General features: G+C 35.6%; 1 protein-coding gene across 2 annotated transcripts in view; it reads left to right on the forward strand.

Annotated features, from left to right (window-relative positions):
* The first annotated feature begins 11,156 nt into the window (after positions 1 to 11,156).
* The window catches only part of LOC131147666 (nicotinamide/nicotinic acid mononucleotide adenylyltransferase), a 28,188-nt gene continuing 15,166 nt past the window's right edge, over positions 11,157 to 24,178 (forward strand). The window contains exons 1-3 of one of the 2 annotated variants that reach the window (XM_058097184.1): positions 11,157 to 11,500; positions 18,612 to 18,693; positions 19,108 to 19,181. In XM_058097184.1, coding sequence (XP_057953167.1) covers positions 18,617 to 18,693; positions 19,108 to 19,181 — 151 coding nt within the window. In that variant the 5' untranslated portion in view covers positions 11,157 to 11,500; positions 18,612 to 18,616. The remainder of the gene's footprint in view (positions 11,501 to 18,611; positions 18,694 to 19,107; positions 19,182 to 24,178) is intronic. The other variant, XM_058097190.1, reaches the window with a different exon arrangement.

Here is a 24,178-nt window from a genome sequence, read left to right on the forward strand (position 1 = left end):
ACTAAATTTTAATTTGTGCACTAAAGTCACTAACTACGATTTTATTTTATTTTTTAAATCCTTGTTTCATCCTATTTGAATGAACCTGTGTCACATGTACATAGGTAGAAATCATTTTTTGGCTTGCGTGGCAGCATGGGTGCCACCTTGACATACATATGTTTAAGTTAATCATATTTGAACACATTTTTTATTTGAAAACATATATTTTGTTTATTATATTATGTTGTATTATATATTTACATCATTTATTTATTTCTAAATTAGATGAAAAAAAAAAAGTAGCTAGATCTAAGTTACACCATGACATGCTTCCAATATTGCCAATGTTATCGTCGTGGAAGCAAAGGAGGAGAAGGAAGAGGAGGTGAGCAACTTGCGGGGCTTCTCTTAGAGGCAAAAAAAAGATTGTGGGATGATTATGAAGGTGAAGACATTTTTATTTTATTTTGTTTTATTCGTAATCATTATGACACTAATTACCATAGGTGTACATCAAGGATCTGCTTTAAGTCCTTATCTTTTTGCTTTAGTGATGGACCAATTGACTAAGAGTATTCAAAAGGAGGTTCCATGGTGTATGTTGTTTGCAGATGATATTGTATTGATTGACGAAACTATGGATGGAGTAAAGGCTGAGTTAGAATTATGGAGAGAAGCTTTGGAATCTAGAAGCTTTAAGATAAGTAGAAATAGAACAGAATATATGAAATGTAATTTTAGTAATGATAGGAGGAATATTGGAGACAAAATTAAACTTGATGATGAAGAATTAAATAACACTTGTAGATTTCGATACCTTGGATCTATTATGCAAGCTAAAGAAAAAATTGAAGATGATGTAATGCATAGAGTTAAAGCAGGTTGGGTAAAATGGAGAAGTGTTTCAAGTGTTCTATGTAATCATAGAATACCCTTAAAATTGAAAGGGAAGTTTTATAGAACAGCTATAAGACCAACTATGCTATATGGATCAGAATGTTCGGCGACGAAGAAACATAATATCCAAAAAGTAAAAGTTGCCGAGATGAGGATGCTTAGATGGATGAGTGGTATAACATTAAAAGATAAATTAAGGAATGAACATATTCGTGGTAAGTTAGGTGTAGCTCCAATAGAAGATAAGATAAGGGAGGGACGACTTAGATGGTATGGACACTTGCAACGTAGGCCTTATAGTGCACCTGTGAGGAAGAGTGACTTAGTTACTGTGAGGGGCAGTAGAAGGGGTAGGGGCAGACCTAAAATAACTTGGGAGGAGATAGTGAGTAAGGATTTAATATCTTTAAATCTATTAAAAGAAATGGTCCATGATCGCATAAATTGGCGGAAAAGGATTCATATAGCCTACCCCACTTAGTGGGACTAAGGTTTGGTTTTGTTGTTGTTGTTTTATTCGTAATCTAGGGAGAGATCTTTTGCTTCGGGGTGATAATAATGATGATGTTTGTTTTGTGTAATCTATTGATTAATTTCTATCTTCATACATGTTTGGTCTAGCTTTGGGTGTCTAAAGAAGTTGGAAGTGGGAATGGGGATGATGTGAGAGCACGAAAAAGAAAGAGAGAAACTAGGGCCGAGGAACGGAGCAAGGAAAGAAATGAATTGGAAGGAAAGAGCGGGAAAATTATTAATAATTGTAGGGAATGGGTTAAGGATTTGAGTTTGGAAGTTGGAAGCCTGGAGTTGGCGAGAGAGAGAGAATAAAAGATGGCTCAACTAGTAGCTAGTGGCGACTAAAAGAGAATACACCACGACCAGATGTGGAGACTAACAATGGCAATGGAGGCACACACACAATGGAACAAATTAGGTTTAGTTGTTTGTTTTTTTTTTTTTTTCATCTTAATAAAAATAAATAAATGAAAATAAATATATAATATACTAAACAAAAAAATGTTTTCAAATTAAAACTATTTAAATATAATAGGTGTGTGGTCGGGTAAGATCCAAACCATCACATAGACCAAAAATGACTTCCACCTTTCATATGTGATGGATGGTTGTTTAAATTGGATCAAAAGAGGGATTTTGCAACAAAATTGTAGTTGAGTAACCTTATACTAAATTAAAGTTTAGTGGTGTTAAGATCTTTAGCTAAAAATTCAACGAGAACAGGTGCATTTTATCCATGCATTATGTGTATAAACTTGTTTAGTTTGAAATTTAGTAGAACTTCTTTCAAAAAAAAAAAAACAATATTGTTTGTTTCTTTCAATAGCAAGAATAGTGCTTATAGAATGTTCAAACATTGAAATGGAATGAATTAGGAGTGGAGTGGAATGAAAACTTACACGACGAATATATAAAATTACAAAGACCAAATATGGTAAAGTCATTACATTTCATTTCATTATTGAGTACCATATAAACCATTGTAGAAGTCAACTTAAAAGATGTCAATGTTTAGTTAATCTCTAATTTACTTGAGTCATAAACTAATAGAATTGAAGGAGATTGAATGGGAGGTGAATTCCCTTTGCACATAGCCCCACCTTATTGTAGACCTTCACTTGAATAACAAAAAAAAATCATAAAGTAATTAATGAAACTTTATACTTGGTAACATAAGGATGAGCGGTGCCATTTTTAGCTTTTTAAGGAGGGAGTCTTACTATACTAGAACAACTTTAAAAGGGTTGAGATCAACCATCCTTACCTCCTTACTTGTCACCTTTTCATACTTAACTCATTAAAAATATTATTTTTTCCTATATTTACATACATTAGAGCCCATTATCATGTTCCTTTAACTCACTAATATGTAATCATTATTTCATCAAGGCAAACAAAAAATACATGATTTAAAGTATTGCATAATTTTGTTGGGCCATAGAGTAGTAGGTTGTCTTGTGATTCGTTTACAAACAATTAGCTAAAGAAATAATTGATGGTTGAGTTGGTTTTCTAATATCATCATCTTTCATTACGGCCTTTGTTAATTATTTTTAGTTGTACTCTACATTTGATATATAAAATCAATTAGTCCCCTTTAGATGGAAGACGATGATAGATAGATTATTGAAGAGGAATGTTTTGTGGTATTAGATTAAAAACACGCAAATAAGGAAATGCATTTAAGATGCAATGCTTATGCTATTGTGTCATTAGAACTATGCACAGAAAATGTGCACTCTAGTGGTTTAATACAAAAAGGAAACAAGAATTGTGGTATTTGTAGGCAAAATGTCAACTTTGAGACTCTCAATGAGTTTTTAAACTATAACATGGTAGAATTCACAAACATTGAGATTATATTTTAAATTTTAAAGATTTTATAAAGGCAATCTCTAATTGGATGTTGCCGAATTAATTTCTTTATTTTGAGATACCATGAGAGGATGTGTGAGTTAAATTTTTAACGGTCTTTATGTTGCCATAAGGTAGCCTGCATAAGATTTTATGCTATTTATTAATTATATTATTTTGATTATGGTCGTATAAATTCTTTAAAAACAAATTCCAATCATCACAAGGGTTGACTATAAGATCATGCCACCCGCGACTTGGCCAATATGAATATTTATATTTAGGGGAGGGAATTGAGGAATAATAGGAGGAGAAGAAATGAACAACCAAAAAAGAAAGCTTATGAGGAGATGAATGAACACCAACTAATATAAATCAATATATCTACAACTATGACTAACAATGAATACATTAAAAATTAAAACATAGTCTTTCAAAGGTTATAGCCAATTATAGCTCCTAGTACACACAATATTGCTATGAATCAATATCTTTGGGTATGACTAACAATGAACATGTTAAAAATTAAAACATAAATATGTAAGAAATCTAAATGCTGCTATTAGAAAAATATAAGATCTTCATCATCATGATCTTCACGTACATGTATAATCTATAATGCGGTAAACATAAAATATACATATCAGGATCGTTCATGGCGAATACAAACTGATAAGAACGCTTGTAAAAACCGTAAAAATCGTTTCTCTCGCTTCACCTCGATCTCTTTCCGTACTCCACTAGATTTATGGGAAAATGGCTAATGAACAGAAAGTTAAGGCAGAGAGAGGATAATTCCTATATGCTTTACTTTTAATCTATTCTATTACTTTGCAGAATATCTTAACCATCATGCTACTCCCCATAACAATAGCAATATATATAGATTCATAGGAAACTCTTCAACTTCCAGCCATTATATCTCACATTAGTTAATCCATAGATAAGACTTTTCATTTTAGATAAGACCTTTCATTTCTCTTATCATAAGTCAGTTTATTTCCCTTATCATATGGTGCACTTATCTTTCATGTGTTATTCATGTGAGACATATCCTTTGGTGTACAATCCAACAAAATAATCTTTCAAAGGTGGTGACCAATTATAACTCTCAATACAAACATTATTGCTATAAATACTAGTCGCATCAAGGTTGTACATTTATATTACTGTAATACACTTCGATGCATAAAACAATAAAAAAAATTTCTTAACTTGTTTTGAATTTGAGTAATATATATATATATATTTTTTTTTTCTATTTTACCTTGCCCGATGTTTGGATTGTCATTTGTAAGAGATGTTAATTATTGAAAAACCTAAACAATTGTTAATGAAAAAAACATATAAAGCAATAAAAGATAAACCATTTTTTTTCATATTAAGATAGTGATTAAACACTATTGATGAGAGGAGAAGAGTTGAACTTGTAACGAATCAAATGATTAATAATTTTCCTTTAGCTAGGGCAAGCTTATCCCACATATGTATTGCACCAAAAATCAATGTTTTGCTAGGACCCTATGAGCAACTAGAAAGATACAACACCAGAAATTTAACATGGTTTGATCAAGATCGACCTATGTCCACGGAGCACACCACAAATTCACTATTTGCCAAAAAAAAATACAACTCTGTCACTCTCTCCCTCCTCTCTCTCTTCTCTCTGCTTCTGAGCTTCTCTTCCTCCTCTTGTACATATTACAACTTCCTCAACTCTCTATTTATAGGGCTGATATTTAATCACAATTTAATACAATAAATTATAAATTTGGGAGGTTATAATCATGGAGATAAATGGTGGATAAATGTCCAGCTTGCAACGCCAATTCTTCACATCTGGCTCCAGCTGTATCTCTTGTCTCCAGCTACAACAATATCCCACTTGGAGACGGAGATGCCTCCTCATGAATAAATGATGTGCTCAAAAATATGTCTTCAAGCATAAAGACCAACTGAAGTCGAACACAATTTCAGCTTCTCTGTAGTCACCACCTTAGTTAACATATCTTCCGGATTTATGCTACCTTGGATTTTTTCAAGTATCAACACGTTATCCTCTATCAAAGATCTGACAAAATGGTAACGCAATCCAATATGCTTAGTTCTGGAATGAAATGTGGAGTTCTTTGCCATATGTATCGCACTCTGACTGTCACTGTACAAAACATTCCTCTTCTGCTTTAATCCAAGCTCCGTTAACAAACCTTGAAGCCAAATCATCTCTTTACTAGCTTCTGTCACTGCTACATATTCAGCTTCAGTAGTGGTTAAAGCAACAATATTCTGTATCTGTGGCATCCAACTAACAGCTATTGTTCCAACAGTGAATATGTACCCGGTGGTACTTCTGCGATGATCAATTTCACCTGTAAAATTAGCATCTACAAATCCTCAGATTTTCAGATCACGTTTGCCAAAACATAAGCACTTATCAATAGTGCCACGAAGAAATCTCAAAATCCACTTCACTGTTTCCTAGTGTTTCTTCCCTGGATTTGACATATACCTGCTAACAGCTCCCACTGCTTGGCCAATATCCGACCTGGAACCAACTATAACATACTTTAGACTTCCAACGGCTGAGGCGTGCGGTATCTTAGCCATGAAGTTTTTTCTTCATCTGTTTGAGGAGACTGATCCTTTGAGAGATGGAAATGACCTACCAATGGTGTATTTACAGCTTTGGCGCTGCTCATGTTGAACCTCTGTAAAACACGACCGATGTACTCTGACTGAGATAACTGCAACGTGCCTTGTTGCTTATCTTTAGAGATCCGCATCCCAATAATGTGTTTTGCAGGACCCAAGTCTTTCATATCAAATTCCTCTGGCAGTTGCTGCTTCAATTTTCTGATCTCTTCTATATTTGTTCCTGCAACTAGCATATCATCAACACATAACAGTAGAATAATATAGCTAGCACAATACCTTTTGAAGTAGCAGCAGTGGTCGGCATTGCACTTCTGAAAATTGTTCCTCTGCATACAGCTATCGAATTTCTTGTACCACTGTCTAGGAGTTTGTTTGAGACCATACAAACTCTTTTTCGATTTGCATACAAGATTCTCTTTACCTTTTTTTGAAAAACCTTCTTGCTGTTGCATATAGATTTCCTCATCAAGATCACCATGAAGAAATGTCGTCTTCACGTCCAACTATTCAAGATGTAAACCCTCTGAGGCAACAATGCTCATAACAGATCTGATGGTTGTCAGCTTCGCAGCTAGTGTAAAGATGTCGGTGTAGTCAATTCCTTCCTTCTGCTTGAAGCCTTTAACTACCAACCGAACCCTATACCTCCTAGAGCCGTCATGCTCCTCTTTGATTCTATACACCCGCTTGTTGTGAAAAGCCTTTTTACCATTGGGCAACTTAGCTAGTTCCCATGTTTTGTTGGAGTTAAGAGACTTCATTTCGTCTTTCATTGTAAGCTCCCACTTGCTCGCATCTCCTGCCTGACATGCTTTAACATAGCATTCAGGTTCTCCTCCATTTGTAAGAAGTAAATGGTTCACATACCTCCTGTTTGGTACGTGCTGCCGAGAAGATCTCTTGGTGCTGGAGTAGGAGGTGGTGGCGCAACGATCTGCTCCACATGTTCCTCTGCCTGAGGAATCTCGGTATTCTGCTGAGGAATCTCAGTGTTCTGCTGATGTGTCCTTATACCTTCTAAAATATCATCCACATCTACAAAGGTTGTTTCAGGCTTTGTAGATTCTATTATGTGTTTATCTTTGTACATCACATTTTCATCAAAAATCACATCTCTTCTTCTGATCACCTTTTTTTTTTCATCATCCCAAATGCGGTATCCATATTCATCTCCACCATAACCTATGAAAGTGCATTTCCGGGATTTCAGATCCAACTTATTCCTGACATGATCATTGATATGTACATATGCAATACAACCAAAAACTTTCAAATGTGAAAGTTTTACCTTTGTTACTCCAAACTTTTTCTAGTAGACTATAATCCAATGGTACTGATGGACTTCTGTTAATCAAATAAGCTGTTGTATTGACTGCATCTGCCCAAAACATCTTTGGCAAGCCTAACTGCATATGCATGCTTCTGGATTTTTCTATCAACGTTCTGTTCATCCGCTCGACTACGTCATTGTGTTGAGGCGTACCTGGCATAGTTTTTTCCATTATGATACCATGCTCATAGCAGAATTTCTTGAACTTGGTGTCAACATACTCACCATCGTTATCTGTTCTCAGCTTCTTGATTTTCAAACCAGTTTCGTTTTCTACCATCGCTTTCCAAATTTTAAAAGCATAAAAACATCAGATTTATAATTCAGGAAGTAAACTCATACCTTCTGTGAATGATCATCGATAAACATAACGAAGTAATGCTTTCCACCTGTGGACGAAACGATTGTTGGTCCCCATACATCCAAATGGACTAGCTTAAGTTTCTCCTTCTTCAAGGTACTGATGTTTGTATGGAAACTGACTCTCTTTTGTTTCCTAAATATGCAATCCTCAAATGTGTCAATCTTCATCGACTGTAAATCACTCAACCTACCCTTTGAGTGCATTACCCTGAGTCCCTTCTTATTTAGGTGTCCGAGTCGTTGATGCCATAAGTTGCTATCATCATTTCCTGTAGCAATTATAATAGACATGCATGCATCAAGAGTTATATGAAGAGTACCACTTTTCTTACTTCGAGCAATTGTCAATGCACCCTTCGAAATCTTCCATTCATCACCAATGAAAGATGTGTTATATCCTTCATCTACCAATTGATTGACTGAGATCAAAATCCTTTCTCAGATTTGGAATATACCTAACATCTCTCAGTTTCCATGCTGACCCATTCATTTTGATCTTCATTGTCCCCTTACCGACAATGTCGCAAAGTTGATCATTGCCCAGATATACTTTACCAAAATTACCTGATGTATACTTCTTTAGGCAATCTATGCTGCAAGTGGCATGGAATGAAGCTCCAGAGTCTAACACCCAAGACTCCCTTTTGCTCTCCAAAGAGTAGATCAACAAATCATCATTTTTCTGAAGCAACATTGGCTTCTGTTTTTGCCCTCGTCTCGTATTCTTTCTTTTAACTTCTACACTAGTTCTTGTAATGACCAGTTTTTTCACAGTTCCAGCACTCGATAACTTTTGTGCTCTAGGAACTTGTGTCCTGAGAACCTCTGGGATTTCTAGATTTAGACCGCCTGGGCCTAGATCTACTGCGGTTGTTTGATCGTCCATGCTTGTTTCCTCTGCCTTGACTTTCCATGTTCAAGGCTGAACTTGAAGTGGAGCTATGATTCGACTGCATTATGATTTCCTCCGTCAAAATCATGCTAATGACCTCATCGTATACAAGCTTCGATTTTCCTGCGGAGCTATTGATTACAGTAACAACACCATTTCAACTTGTGTGCAACTGACTGAGACTCAATAGGGCATGAATCTCATTACCAAACGTTATCCCGACTGAGGCAAGTTGATCCGACAACTTATTGAAATTATTAAAATGCTTGCTGAAACTTTCACCTGTAAACATGCTCATAGTAAATAATTTTTTCATGAGATGTACCTTGTTTGCGGCTGAAGGCTGCTCGTACATATTAGAGAGCGCATCCATCAGAGACTTTGTGGATGATATATGCTTAATATTGAATGCCATAAACTTTGACAACGTTATTCTGATGGCTTTGAGAGATTTTCGATCAAGCAACTCCCACTCGTCCTCATTCATAGATGCTAACTTACCCTTCAATGGTAAGTGCAATTCCTTCCCAAATAAATAATCTTCTATTTGCATCTTCTAAAAACAGAAATTGTTGTCATTGAACATTTCGATTTTTGAGCTCTTTTTGTTCGACATCTTGATTCGCTGATCTAGAGATGGAATTAGCTCAAATGGATATCATGGTTTGATCTGGAATGGTCGAAAACTTTAGAAATGGTTCAAGTCATTTGAAAAACGAACCTAAAACGACTTCGAAAATCTCGGTCAAAGTTAAGGTCAAACTTGGTCAAACTAGTCAACTATGTTGACGTGGCAATGTGGCCCACCTACTGATGTGGCAGTGGGGTCCACCTGTTGACGTGGTAATGGAGGTCCACCTGCTAACGTGTCACTGTGGGGTGGGCCCACCTGCTGACGTGGCGGCTAACTTAGCACCGCTGATGTGGCCGAGTGGATCGGATTTGGGTTGGGGACCGGGTCTCGGGTTGATCCGGTATGAGTGAGTCGCCGGTTTGGATCTTCGGGTCGGAGTCGGGTTTCTGGGTCGGGTTGAGGCGAACCGGGGGAGGAAGAAGCGTGGCGACGCGTGGGGTGTGTGAGTAGCAGGCGTGATCGGCAAGTGGCGAGGCACCTGCTCCAACGAGGCGCGTGGTGGCGCATGAGGCTTCGTATGAGCTCCTTTCGAGCTCCAGTTTACATGGTTCTCTTCGTCTCGGTGAGCTGAAGGTGATGGTGGCCTCAAAACTTAGTTTCGAGCCATTAGACAGAGCTTTGATTTCGGGATCTCTTTCGATCTGACTTTTCTGCTCCAACCGGTCTCTGATACCACTTGTTAGGGCCCTATGAGCAATCAAAAAGATATGACACCAGAAATTTAATGTGGTTCGGTCAAGATCGACCTATGTCCACGGAGCACACCACAAATTCACTATTTGCCAAAAAAAATACAACTCTCTCACTCTCTTCCTCCTCTCTCTCTTCTCTCTGCTCTCTAAGCTTCTCTTCCTCCTCTTGTACATATTACAACTTTCTCAGCTCTCTATTTATAGGGCTGATGTTTAATCACAATTTAATACAATAAATTATAAATTTTGGAGGTTATAATCATGGAGATAAATAGTGAATAAATGTCCAGCTTGCAACACATAAATGGTGGATAAATGTCCAACTTGCAACGCCAATTCTTCATGCCTGACTTCAGCTGTATCTTCTGTCTCCAGCTACAACATGTTTTGAAAATTAGATTGCATTGGACGATTCAACTAATACGATCATGAACTAGATTCTTTTTAGATTCAAGTTGAAGGTTGAATCTAATGTACACATTTAGCGAGAATTGGCAACAATTAGTAGCTAGCTTAGCCCACGATGTTGTCTTTGGCAAACCAAATGACTACTTTTTGTTGCCACGACACCATCACCAAAGGCAAGTACAAAGTGAAAAAAGGTAAATATGTCATTAATGTTTCTTCTTTTTCTTATTCTTCTTCTTCATGATTCGTGAATGTCATTGTTGGCCGAAATGATTCTCTCTCTCTCTCTCGACAACTTTAGCTTTTTACATGTGACTTCAAGTTGTATTGGAGATTGTGCTAGTTTTTTCTCTACTACTCTTTAGTTTTTAGATTGCTCCTTCGTGTTTTTTTATATTTATTTTTCTAAAATTTGTTAAGGACATGTCTTATTCTCCCAACTGTACATTCTTATTCTATTAAATTTTCTTTTATTATAAAAAAATAAAGGAGATATGGATTTGTAAATATAACCTTACAAAAATACATATGAATGCAAAAAGTGAAAAACATGCTCACATAAAATAATAAATAATAAACAGGAATTGACCTCTAACTTAACTTAGTAAGACATGATATTAAATCACACACTATTTAGTTAAAAATTATTTAAATTTTATATGAACACAAATTTTAAGGAATCTAAAAACAAAATAAAATTGATTTAAAGAGTGGTTTAATTAGTTTGAACTAAAATGATAAAATATTATAAATTTACCGTCCTTGATTAAAAAATATTATCAATTCACCAATCTTTGATTCAAGAATGATACCATATCTAAATTAACAGGCACTTTCTATAATAGGGCAGACAACAAGTGCTACCTTCCTCAGTATATATATATATATATATAATATTTATTTATTTATATTTTTTCTATGCATTAAAAGCGTGAAAAGGAAGGTGAATAATAGGGAAGACAGTCAAAATTTCTGTGTGGTCTATTTTGACCTTGACCCTGTTTGGCGATGGCTTCCCGGGCACTCGCCATTCAGATTCTTCTTCGCTCTGCGGCCACAGCGTCCGCCCGCCCTGCTCACCTTCTCACACGAACAACTCTTCCGTCTGCGCAGAGGAAGAAGAAGAAGAAGAAGAAGAAGAAGAAGAAGTAGAAGTAGAAGAAGAAAAGGAAGGAAATTGCGCGAGTGATCTCTGTCTCATCGTCGACGTCACTCATCTTACGTCGGAGCACTTCCTCCCGCCGGCGTCACTGATCACCGTCATTCTCCCTTCCCTGGTACTATCTCTCTCTCATAACAGAAATGGGGGCAAGATCCCCTGCAATTTCATTTTATTAAATTTAATTATTTATTCATTCTGTTATTTTTTCGAGAGGTGTTGTTGTTGTTGTTGTTATTATTATTGCTGAATAAAAATTTTAATTTTTTTTAAAATTTAACTCTTGTTTGTAATTGTCTTCTTATATACTGTTTGTTATCGGTATTTATTTAAAAAAGAAAAAAAGAAAAATACACAAATTAATTCATAATGTAGGCGTATTGATGGCAGATGAAATGCCGAGACAGTGAGGGAAAGTTGAGGGGAATCGAGTTTTCAGAGAAAGGGAGAGAGAAGGGGGTTTGAATGGTGGAGGAAAATCGGGGGTGAAGGAAAAACGATTTTTATATAAGAAAAAGATGGGTACTGTTGAAAACATGGGAAAGCGTACTCTGACTATAGCTTTCAAGTTTCTTGCCACTGCTCTGAGGTCAACCCCCAATTTCTGGCGACATCTATTTCGAGCGGGAAACCCTAAAATGGTGAGGTTAGATTAGAATGAATCGTTTAATTTGAAAAAGTTTTGCTGGTTTTGTTACTCTAATTGGATTCTGAAGTGGGTCGAAGGGTTTGATTGTGATTGATGCTTGAGATCTCTATTTTTTACTGGTCATTAGCCAGATATGATGCATGTGTTTTTTCCAAGCATGTAAGCATTAACAAAATTTACAGTTTTGTTCTTGACTTCTGCTCATCCGTGTTTCTTGAATTTCCTAGCATTTTGTTTCATTAGAATTTAAAAAACAAACTCATGGCAAGAGAAAAAGGAAGGAAGTGAGGCAAATATACAATTGGGAAGACAAGATGAAGTGCTTTTGGATTATGAAGACAATGTGGAAGAGTCATTATCTTCCTATGATCTTGAGGTTGAAGAGTTGTTTATTGGAAATTTTGAGGGAAGGAGAGGGAGGAAATGGCGATGAAGAAGGCCTGAAGGTGAACTGGTGAAGGAAGTTGAGGGGGCTGACAGAGGTAATATTCGGAGATTCTCTTGGCTAGGATCAGATGACCCCTATCTCAACTGATATCCCAGATGATGCCATGATTTCAATGGGAAATGGTCTTCCCACAACAACTAATTCTTCTCCTTTCTTGGCCAAGTCTTTTTTTAGCCCTTCCACAGTGACTAGAGACCCTCGAAATGATATTTGAAAGCCAAAAAGGGGAACATTGCAAATCTTGAAGGTACCTCTCCCATCCTCGTGTCTTTTCATGCTAGTATGCTACCTTTGAATTACCAAAGTGCCATAAGGAGTTATAACTTGAGAGGATTCTTAACTGTTGACCTTCCTGGGGGTGAGAGAGAAAACCAGCAGCTAGCCCAGGAACTCCTGAATGTTTTGGGACTTAATATGGCATTTCCTTATGGGGATAAGGTTAGAATACAAAAAGAGGGTGTTGGGGAGAGAAGAAAAACTAACAAGTTGATTAGTGAATTGGTTAGATTGGCTTCTTCAGTTGATTATGAGAAAAGGAGGCAGCTTTTTGAGGGTCATTGGTGAATCTAAATGAAGCTTTTATCATGGAATATTATTAGAGCCCAGGCCCCCGAGGGGGGGGGGGTGTTAGTGGAAAGAGAAAGATTGTGATTGAGTTGACCTAATGGTCAATAGAGTGGGCCTAGATATTTTGCTTCTGTAGGAGACCAAGTTAGGAGAGATTGATGCTTATTTCTTTAGGAGTATTTGGGACCCTAGGTTCTAAGAATGGGCGTCATTCCCTTCTTTAGGGGCCTTGGGGAGGGTAGTTAGTGGCTTATGATACTAGGCTTGTTAGAATTGTATCTTAGATTATTTTTCTTTATTAATCTGGCTAGAGGTTAGGGATGTTGGGTTTGGTGGTTCACTTTTCTTTAGGGGCCTCACAAATTTCTTTATACAAATGCTTGGGAAGATTTATTCCCCAATATTGTGCAAGAGGTGTTGGTAGGCCCATTTTCAATCATTGCCCATTTTTCTTGGATTCCAACCCCATTCAGTGGGGTCCTACCCCTATTAAGCTTGAGAACATGTTACTTTTGCACCCTTATTGCGATAAAATTTGAGATCGGTGGAAGAAATGTCATGCTCAGGGATGGGAATGTTTTAAGGTGACGAGAAAATTGAAATTTGTCAAAAGTAAGGCTAAGGATTAGAAGGAAGAGGAGTTTGGGAATATTAAGAAGAAAAACTATATTTTGAATGATATGACTTATTTGGATAGATTAAAGGAGTGCAGTTTGTTGGGCAGGAAGATAGAACTAGGACAGTTCACATTTGTAATGCTTTGGAGTTGTTGTTGTTGAGAGAAAAGAGGAGTTGGCATGAGAAATTGAGGGTTATTTGGGTTAAATGCGGGGGGTTGTAATTGTAGATTGCTTCATAGGGTGGTTAATGGTAAGAGGAGGAAGAATCTTGTCAAAGAGTTGGAGTTAGATTCAGGAATAGGAAGGGTGGTAGGGACTATTTGCAGATTGGGGAGGAGATCACTAATTTCTCTATAGTGCTTTATATTGATGAGTGCAAGAACAGGGTGATGGTGAGGAGCTTGATTGGAAACTCATTGATGAGGAGGCTGCAATTGGTTAGAGAGGCCTTTTGATATAGAGGAAATTAGAAGGGTTGTCTTTGACTTGACATGGATAGGGATAAAGCCCCGAGACTTGTTTCACCATTGGCTTTAGGATAGTTGGGAAATGTTGGAAGATGATATCATGAGATTTTTTGGCAAATTCCATAGGAATGGGGTAGTGCATAAGAGTACTAACTCTACTTTCATGGCCCTCATTCCAAAAAAGCAAGGGGTTCGGTGATGGATTTTAGGCCAATTGGTCTTGTGACCAATGTTTATAAGATACTCACTAAGGTTTTGTTGAGGAGGCTCAAGGACACGTTGGGGGATATGATATATGGCCTAGTTTGCTTTTGCCAAAGATTGACAAATCTTAGATGTTTTGGTAGCCAATGAGGTAGCTGAGAGGAGGGGTAAAAAGAGCATGGTTTTTAAATTAGATTTTGACAAAACTTGACATGGTTAATTGGGGTTTCCTTGATAAGGTGATAATTAAAAAGGGTTTCGGGTCTTTTTGGCGTGGTTGGATTAGCGGTTGCCTTAACTCAACTAACATGTTGGTGATTGTTAATGGTGAAGCTAGGGATCGGTTAAGAGTTTCTAGGGGGTTAAGATTGCAGAATCTGTTACCCCTTTCTTGTTTACATTGGTGGTGGTTGATTTGAGCATTCTTCACACCTAGGATGTAGGGTGATTTTTTGGTTGGGAGAGAGGGGGTGTAGGTGTCTCATCTGTAGATTGTGGATGGCACTTTTTCCTCGGAGAATAGTATTGAGAGATTTCACTAGGTCCTTACTTTGTTAAGCATTTTCAGAAGATTTTGGGGCTGAAGTTAAATCTGTCCAAGAGTGGTTTAGTGGTATTAATTTGAGTGGTGGGGAGTTGTAGGATTTTGAATTTCTAATGGGCTCGAGACTCTGGCTTGGCGTATTTCGTATCTTGATCCTCCTCTTGGGAGTAATCCTTTTATCAAATGCTTTCTAGAAGCTAGTGTTAGAGAGGGTTGGGAAAAGATAAGAGGGGTGGAAAAAGGCTTACCTTTCATTGTGGGGTAGGATCACTCTCATTAGTGCAACCCTCTCTAATATTCCTATTTAGTTTTTTCTTTTTTTAAAACCCTAAGAGCAAGGAATTTTGAGAAATTAATGAGAGATTTTTTGTGTCTAGGTTTGAGGAGGATAAGAGGGATCACCTTATTAGTTGGGAGGTGGTTAGGGGACCTAAATCTAATGGGCGAATTGGGGCTTGGAGATGTGGTTTCTAAGGTCATCTTTTAAATAGGTAAATCATTATGGAGGTTCCCCTTGCCACTTCTTATGGCATTAGGTTATTAAGAGCAAGTATGGATTCATTGGAAGTTTGTTTCTAGGTTGCTTGTCTATTCTCGCCTCTCATTTGTCTTAAAGTGGGTACCGATGCTAAAGGTTGATTCTAGGAGAATATTTGGGTGGGTGAGATTTCATTGGAAATATTAGTGCTGCGTTTGTTAAGATTTTTTCTCTGTTCATAATGTGACTATTTCAGTTTTTTTCTTTTTTTAGAAGGGGGCTTTGATTCTTAAGATTTCCAACTCTTTAGGAGTCTAAGTTAAAAGAGGTTGACGAGCTCACTTTCTTACCGGATGTTTTGAATTCTTACATTCCTATTACAAGAGGGATTCTGGGTGTTATGATCCGACATTGGGCGTGTACTAGGGAGTTCTTGGCCATTTAAGGATGGTTCATACTTCAACAAAGTGAGGTGCCTTGTATGGAACAATTGTGTGAGGCCTAGTGGGCCAAAGCGGATAATACAAAGCGGATAATACCTTGCCGAAGTTGGGCCAAGATTGTTACATTTTGTATTAGCTATCATGCGATATTGTTTTTTGGGTGGATCTTACATAGAGGTAGTACCCATGCAAGGGTGTGGGCCCCACTCTAATGAGGGCAAAGAGGGATAACTAGCAATGATCCCACATTGGACTTGTAGTAGGGCAATCTTGGCCATTTAAGGTGGTTTAGACTTCAACTTTGTGAGGTGCCTTTTTTTGGATAAAACTATGAGGTCTTTGGTGGGCCAAAGCTGACCATACTTCATCGGTGTTGGGTGGAGACCTCTATGCTAGGCTTTGGATTGGGACTCTTCAAAGTCCCTCACTCACCTCACAAAATCCCCAAATCATAACCCTTTCCATTTGCACCAAGCTTTGTGGATAGCAAGAGTTCCTTTTTAAGAATTGGGCTTCATTTGGACTGGTTGTGATTATTGTTAAAACTTGGCTCACGACTTAATAGTTTAAGCTTTTAGATAAATTGGTATTTTGACATGGTATCAGAGCTGGTTACCAAGAGGTCCTAGGTTCTAGTCTCATTGCCTATGTTTATTGTGCGGTGTGTAAAAAATTATTATACTCTATTGTGTGTGTATCTCTCCACGTGCTGTTAGGCTGTACTTGTGAGGGAGTCTTAAAAGCTTAATACATTGTTGGCCCAAAACCAAATAGCTTAAACTTTTAGGTAAAGTGGTATTCTTAACAAATATGAATGACTTGTTTCAGACAAGGAGACCTCATAAGGCTCTTAGACCAGATGTGTGTGTTATGTGTTGTGAGGAAATGAGACTAATGTCTAATGGTCATCTTTTTCCTCATTGTTGGGTGGTGAGGTGTTTGTTGAACAATTTGTTTTCTTGCTTTGGTGAAGTTTGGTTGGATTGGGGACTTTTTGGGGTCCTCCTCTTCAAAGTTCTTTTTCGCTCATCTCACAAAATCCCCAATCCTACCCCTTCTCATTTGCGTAAGGCTGAATGGAAAGCGAAAGTTCCCTTTTAAGATCCAGCATTTTTAGTGGTGAATTTTTGGGGTTTCGGAAAGAATAGAAGAAGGATGGTTTTTTGGGATTGTGCAGTATTTACTGTGTCATGGATACTTTGGCTTGAGGGGAGTGCTAGAAGCCTGAAAGACTAGAGGACTTATCTAAATTGGCTTTGGAGAAGGTTAATTTTCTTGCTTCTTTTGGGCTTATTCTTTTGAGGTTTTTGGGGTCTTTTGTTGTCTGATATTCATAGGGATTTGAAGGCAGCTTGGATGTAAATTTTTTAAACTTTTTTTACGATGCCTTGCCCTCCTTACACTAGTTATTATTCTTTATTCTTTTCTCAATGAATCTACTTTTGTTATCTAAAATAAATAAATAAACAAAGAGAAGTGAAGTTCTAGTTGGGAGCATGAATTTCAAACCTTCAATCTGGATTTACATTGATTGGTAGAACCCAATACAATTTTATATTGCATTTTTGTCCAATTTCACCTAAATGCTAATTCCAAATTCACATGAACCTAAATTTAAGGTTTGAATTCCTGACTCCCAACAGTATTTCAAAATTGAAACATTTTATTGTAAATTCAAAAAGTGACTATACAACATTGAAGGCTTCTTTTTAAGTTGTATATATTCTAATTTTTCTTCATTCATTTAGGTTTTATTGTTGAGTTGGCCAACACCTCAAATGAGTAGATTCATTGGGAGCCGTTACCTCTATGGGGAGCAGATTTTACCATTCACAAAATAATTCCCAAATCATTGTTTGGGGGGGGGGGGGAGGGGAGGAGTGGAAGCAGAGTACAATAGTGAGAGAGAGAGTGACCATAATTGCTTTGGGGAAGCTCTTCTCTTCTGGATCTCCCACTATTTGTGCTTGTGTTAGTTAACTTTGGTAACTGATGGGATAAAACTTTGTTAGATCTCCACAATGTGGATACTTACCATTTAGTTACCAACTTCCAGTCTCTTTGTAAGAAAGGAAGATCATGCAAAAGCTATGTAACAAAATTTGCATTTCAGCATGAAAGTTTCCAACACAAAATGTAGAGATTTGCTTGTCCATAGTGGCATGCAGATTGTTCACCCATCACTTTGAATTAACAACTGCAAAAACTAGTTTAAAATGTTTTCAAGTGGGACTGGTGCTTTGAAATGTTGAACAAATTTCCTCTTTCTCTCTCTCTCTTTAAATTTACTATTTTGTAATTCATGATGGTTAACAAATTCATAATAAATGCTATCTTTACAGTTAGTTATTTTGCAAAACAAAAAGAAGTGGACAAAAAGCAGGTCTTGCATGAGTAACATTGCTGTTGTGTAATTACTATTTATATGTTGTTATTTGATTTTTTAATAGATCCAGAGATGACTAAATTTTTAGTATTTCAAATATTATATATTTAAGTAGGGGTCACATTTATCTATTTTTTTCTCTTTTAATTATAAAAAATAGGACCATATGCAATTGACTGCTTTCGCAAGTGATTTTGCATTTCAGGGCAAGATAGTAATGATATAAATTACAATGATCCTTTGACAATTTAAACTATTGACTGCATTAGATAAATTTTCAACTACACTTTATCAACCCATTAGAGAGGGTTGTAATGTTTCATTTATGAACTATAATAATTAGCTGCACAGCTGTTAGTGGCAGAATTATTATTATTAGTAGTAGTTATGTTGCTGTTATTAATGCTAAATTTCTCTCTTAAGGTACAATGGATATATTATTGCCACGTGATAAATTATGTTTAGGATCAAGCGACTCTGGTTGCTTATCTAAGACCATAATCAGGTTAGTTTTCTTGCACTTTTTTTTCCTTGTTAATTTTTGAAGTGTAAGTCATTGTCGCCTCAAATTGGTTTGCTTGGTTTACAATTTGTTCTAATAACTTGCACCTTGGCATGACTCCTAACAAAATATTGGCATAGCTCCTGCTATGGCAGCATTTTGTTTTGATTGTTTTGCATTTGGAGAAGTAGTGTGTGGTTTTTAATTGAAGAAATGCATGATATTTTAGTGGACATCAATAACATGGAGTCTTGACTCATTAGTATTTTAGATATATTGAAATGCACATGCATTGGATTTGATGCACTTTAGGAAATGAATCTTGCTTTTATTTACTGTATGGTTCTGTTCTTTCTATTGATATTTGCCTATTTCATGAAAACATGCCTGACTCTCTCTTTCCCTAACACACAACAGGGAGGAGATTTATGTAGTTCTTGTAGCAACAGGAAGTTTCAATCCTCCAACTTATATGCACTTGCGTATGTTTGGTAAGTTGTCTTGTGGCTGTTTCTTTTCATTAGAATTGTTGTCAAGGCCTCCTGAAATTCTTAAAACCTCACAAGAAGAGACTTCTTTTCTTTTCTGTTATTATTATTTAATGTTAAATGCTTTATCAATGTCGTTATACTATTGTTTTTTGAAAGTTGGTAAGAAATCAAGATCCCAAATTTGAAGCCAGGGTTGCAAAGTGTTTGATGAATTGAGGTCTAAACCTTAAAATAGTTTGTTCTCGTCTTTTACTAGAAAATGGATTTTATTAATACCTTGATGAAAAAGAAGTGAAAGGTTATGACTCTTCTGATTTATGCACTTCTTTAAGTTGCTTATGATGCTATAGCATTGGCCTGTATCCAATGAACAAAGGGGGAGGGAATGAAGAAAGAAAAGCTTGATGCATGAGATGTATAATAGATTGGTCTAATTGCAAATGTCATGAATATAATTGCAAAATCTAATTGTACCATGATAGGGATGGTCACCTTAAGGGTCTGCCATTTGGTCTCTCTCTCTCTCTCTCGCCCCCCTCTACAAAGAGGATGGAGGGTGGCCTAGGATACTCGCATGTCCTAGCCATCCCTCTCCCTTCATACTCACCCTCCTACGTAGTTGCGTGCTACTAGTGCAAGGAACTGATGCTAGCTTTGTATGGATACTCTGAGAGGAGGATGTTGGTGTGGATATGGGCATGGAGAGCCCAAGTTTCATCCTACCAAAAGTTGGTGTGATCTCTATGCTTGCAGGATAAGCCTGGGAGGAACAGGGTGATGAAATGGATTAGTGTTGCTAATTATGGATTAAATCAATGTGAAATGTCAAAATTTACTGTATTATGAAATGAACATATAAGGAAAACAATTTAAGTAAACTAAACAAACTAAAACATTAGTTTCCTGACAAAGATACCCTTGAAAGGAAAAACGAAAGTGCAATAAAAATTACAAAATAATAATTTGCTTCTGTGCTCTGCATCCTTTAAGTATCTCCTTTGAATTTTGTATTTAAATGTGGTTAAATCTAGGGTTTGTGTGCATGATAAATTTTTTATTTTCCATTGTATTTTGTATGCTCAATTTTCTTACAATATCTCACGTCTTTCAATGAATTACCATCTTGGTTTGGCAGTGATATCTCCCAAGTCACATGCTAAACTATCCACTCAAGAAGTTTCTTATTTCCCTTCTTTAGTTTTATGTTTTTTAATTTCATCTTGTAATTAATCTTTTGTAAATTTCATATCTATTCTTGAAGAACCAACTTTGCCCATAAAATGAGTGCTGGATTGCTAAAGCTTGGCTTCATAATTGTGATAGAATTTGCATTTTTTAAATTGATCCGGAATTTCTCTCTCATCCATTTCTAGTTAGCCATATAACTTGAAATTGGATTCAATATAAATTTGTTTACGCTAGTGTCAATATGTTGATGAAGCTATAGTTGGTCCTTGGGAAGCTCCGAGTTTCTTTTTTCATCTAAATATTGCCTTAGGTTGCTCGTGAAGTCTGATCTATTTATTTATTTTTCAATTCTTTGTTTTGAGGACATGAAAAACTTTAGCTATCAACTGCCAAATGTTGCATGAAAATATTTATCATATCAGCTGGGGTTTATTTGCTTTTAAATCTTTAGTAGTTAAATGTGTGCAACGCTTCAAATTACAAAATGAAACAATGTATGTGGTACAGATAGGAGTTGTGTATCCTTGACACAACATCAAAGTCAGTTCCTTATATTTTTGTTGTATTCAATAATTAGAAAGCAATTAATAATAGTGCAACCTATTGTTGGAGGCCTAACAGAGTGCTATCTTAAGTGTTATTGTGTTACCTGCTTAAATCTTATCATCATTTGATAAATAGGTGTCATGGCAATGTAAAGAGGTTCTGCATGAGCAAGATTAGCATTTGTTATTATTGGCTCAATTCTAGAATATTAATTTATAATTAAATTTTATTAGTATTTTTATTAGGCTCTAAATTAGCAGCTTCTATAATTTTATGGAATTTTGTTACTTAAGATGAAGAAGAAAAACCAAGAAAGCGTTCATACCATGGGATCAACAATTGCAAGTTCTTAACAGCATTGAACCTAGCTGGAAACTCTAAGGGCCTGACAGGCCTGTTTGGTATTATTGCTGTTTTCTGTTTTCTGCTTCTATCACTCACAATGAAGAAATAGATTATAAAAACGTGTTTGTTTATGTTGTCAGTTTTCTGTTTCTGTTTCCAGTTTTCAGTTGTTTGCCAAAAAACTAAAAACCAGATTTTATGGCTTTCAGGTTTTTTGACAACTTATTGCCAGAACTTTTAAAATCCAAAAATAGTTTTTTGGAACTAAATTATTCATTTTATAAACTTTTAAATTAAAGTCAAAATTAAATGATATGAATTTAAGTATAATTAAAATTAAAATATATATAAATTTTTAAAAATAATAATAAAGCCGATTGCAAAATAATTTTTTACTATTTTTAAATTGTCATGTCCAATAAAATTTTTACGTAAAGTAAAATTTTGAAAATGGAAAAATTAAATAAAATGATTATAATAAATTTTATTTTTGTTATAGTAATTTTTCAATGTGCATTATTTTTAATTTTATTATTTTAATCATATTTTTATAATATTATTTGATTTAAAGATGAAAGTGAGCATTTTTTTTAATGAAGTTTTTGATTTGTATTAATTTATAAATGTTAACCAAACAGGTTGGTTTCTAGTTTTTAGTTTCTGTTTTTAGTTTTTGGTTTTCGTTTTTCTAATTTTTGACAGTGATACCAAACGACCACTAAGGTTTCTTCTTTCTATTCTCATATTATTTAGTCTCCTACCTTTTGTCCCTTGGTGAATCATATTTGGGAAGCTCAGGTTCCTTCTAAGCTGGGGGCTCTTTCTTTAGTTGGGAGTCCTCAATAGAGCTAATGCCATCAATTTGTTGTGAGTTAGAAGGCCTTACAGGCCATTATCCCCTATAGTTGTTTGTGACGTGTCTGAATAGTTGTGAATTTCATTCACGTTTTGTTTTGTTTTCTTTTTCTTGATTTTTATATTTAATCCATTGTATCTCAAAAAGAAATGACTGTACATACTCTAGTATATACACAAAAATGCATACACACACACACAAAATAAAAATTAGATTCATTAAAGGAGATCAGACTTAGCAAAAAATTTGTGACATCCATGAGTTATACATTTCTGACATTTTATTTGCAATTTGATGAGATAGGTTACTGATTGCATTAAAAATTACTAGTCTTAAATTTTATTTATTAAAAATATAAATTTGATTATGGATAATGAGTGGTCTTAAATATATTCATAATGCAAATATTTATTCTTAAGCCATTGTATCTCAATAAAGAAATGAACATATGTACTATATAGTTGCACATGCACACAAAAAATAAAAAGTAGATTCGTTAAAGAAGAAATTTTATAGACCTGTGTAACAAACATATTGCTAGAATATACCTTTATTAATATTAGAGTCAATTTGTAAAACCCAATTACTGTGGGGGGAAAAGAAAGGTAAATATGTTGTTAAAATTATTTTTATTTAGTGTGGATTTTTCATCTATTTCATTGTAATTTTTCACAATGTCATTGTGTTGCATTAGCAGAAGAATATTTTAAACATATTTTTAAAGATATTTTAGTTATATTCTTATATATATATATATATATATATTTATCTTAGAACTTATTACAAGATAATTTGGCTCCTTTGGGCTTAGAAAACACCACATAGATTAATTGTAAGAGGCTTTAGATTCAAAATTGAATTTGTAAAGAGGATCAGCTTCTCCTATTGCTCTGCTCAATTTCAACAGGCATGTAAATGGACCCAAAGACAGTAACAAGGAGACAGTGGTATTATATTTAATTTTTTAAAAATAAAAATATAATAATGTTAAAAAATCTTGGAGGTTGGGGGAAGGGGGATTGGCAACTTTCACCTGAATATAAATTTTCTTGAATTTCCTTCCTTTACCAGAAGAATTGTTCCCCTCATCAGCAGCAAACCTCTGTATATCATCTGTACCTCTTTCGTAACTTTAGATGATGTGGAATAGACTTTTTGGTTTGTTTGGAGAGCAGTGCGTGTTCCCAGATTCTTTAGATGGTTTTTTACTTCTTTGACAGGTTTGGGAGAATTTTGTAGAGCTGTACAGTATTTGCTTCTATTTGGTGTCTTTGGTTGGACAAAAGACTCATATATTCAAGGGTCAATACTTTCCCTTGACTTTGCGTTTGGATAACAGGACCAGAATTTCGTGGAGCTGTACTGTATTTGCTTCTATTTGGTGTCTTTGGTTGGACAAAAGGCTCATATATTCAATGGTCAATACTTTCCCTTGACTTTGCGTTTAGATAAAATAGTTTTTTTTTTGTAGGCTTCTGCTGCTGGAGCTTTTAGAGGATTTGGTTTTCTCCACTTCTTTTATTTATGAGGCGGACAATTATTAAAATTGTGTACAATGCCTATTTGGTGGGTGATTGATATATGAACACATCAATAGTAATATTAGAATATAAAATGCCAAAATATTCAGTACCAAAATTGAAAATTTAATGAAATTGCCAGGCCGCAGGCCCAAAAGCATCAACATAGTTCAACATCAAAAGAAAGAGTACAATAAAAGATTTCAAACAAATTACAAAACAGCAGCTAAATTCAGTAAAAAAATATTATATATTAGTTGTAAACTTGCATTAAACTACATAATTAATTACATATAATATTATAAGAAGCAGTAGGCAGCAGGCAGCAGAAGAACTGAAAAAGAAGAAGAAGCAGAAGAAGAACTGAAGAAGAAGAAGAAATGAAAAAGAAGCAGAACTGAAGAAGAAGAAGAATTGAAAAATAAGAAGCAGAAGAACCGAAGGAGAAGATGAACTGAAGAAGAAGAAGAAGAAGACTTACTAGTTTGAACTTCGAAGCAGATGAACTGATGACTCACGAAGGCTTGAACCTCAAAGACAAA

The sequence above is a fragment of the Malania oleifera genome, chromosome 1, assembly GCF_029873635.1.
Source record: "Malania oleifera isolate guangnan ecotype guangnan chromosome 1, ASM2987363v1, whole genome shotgun sequence".
NCBI classification, from domain to species: Eukaryota; Viridiplantae; Streptophyta; class Magnoliopsida; order Santalales; family Ximeniaceae; genus Malania; species Malania oleifera.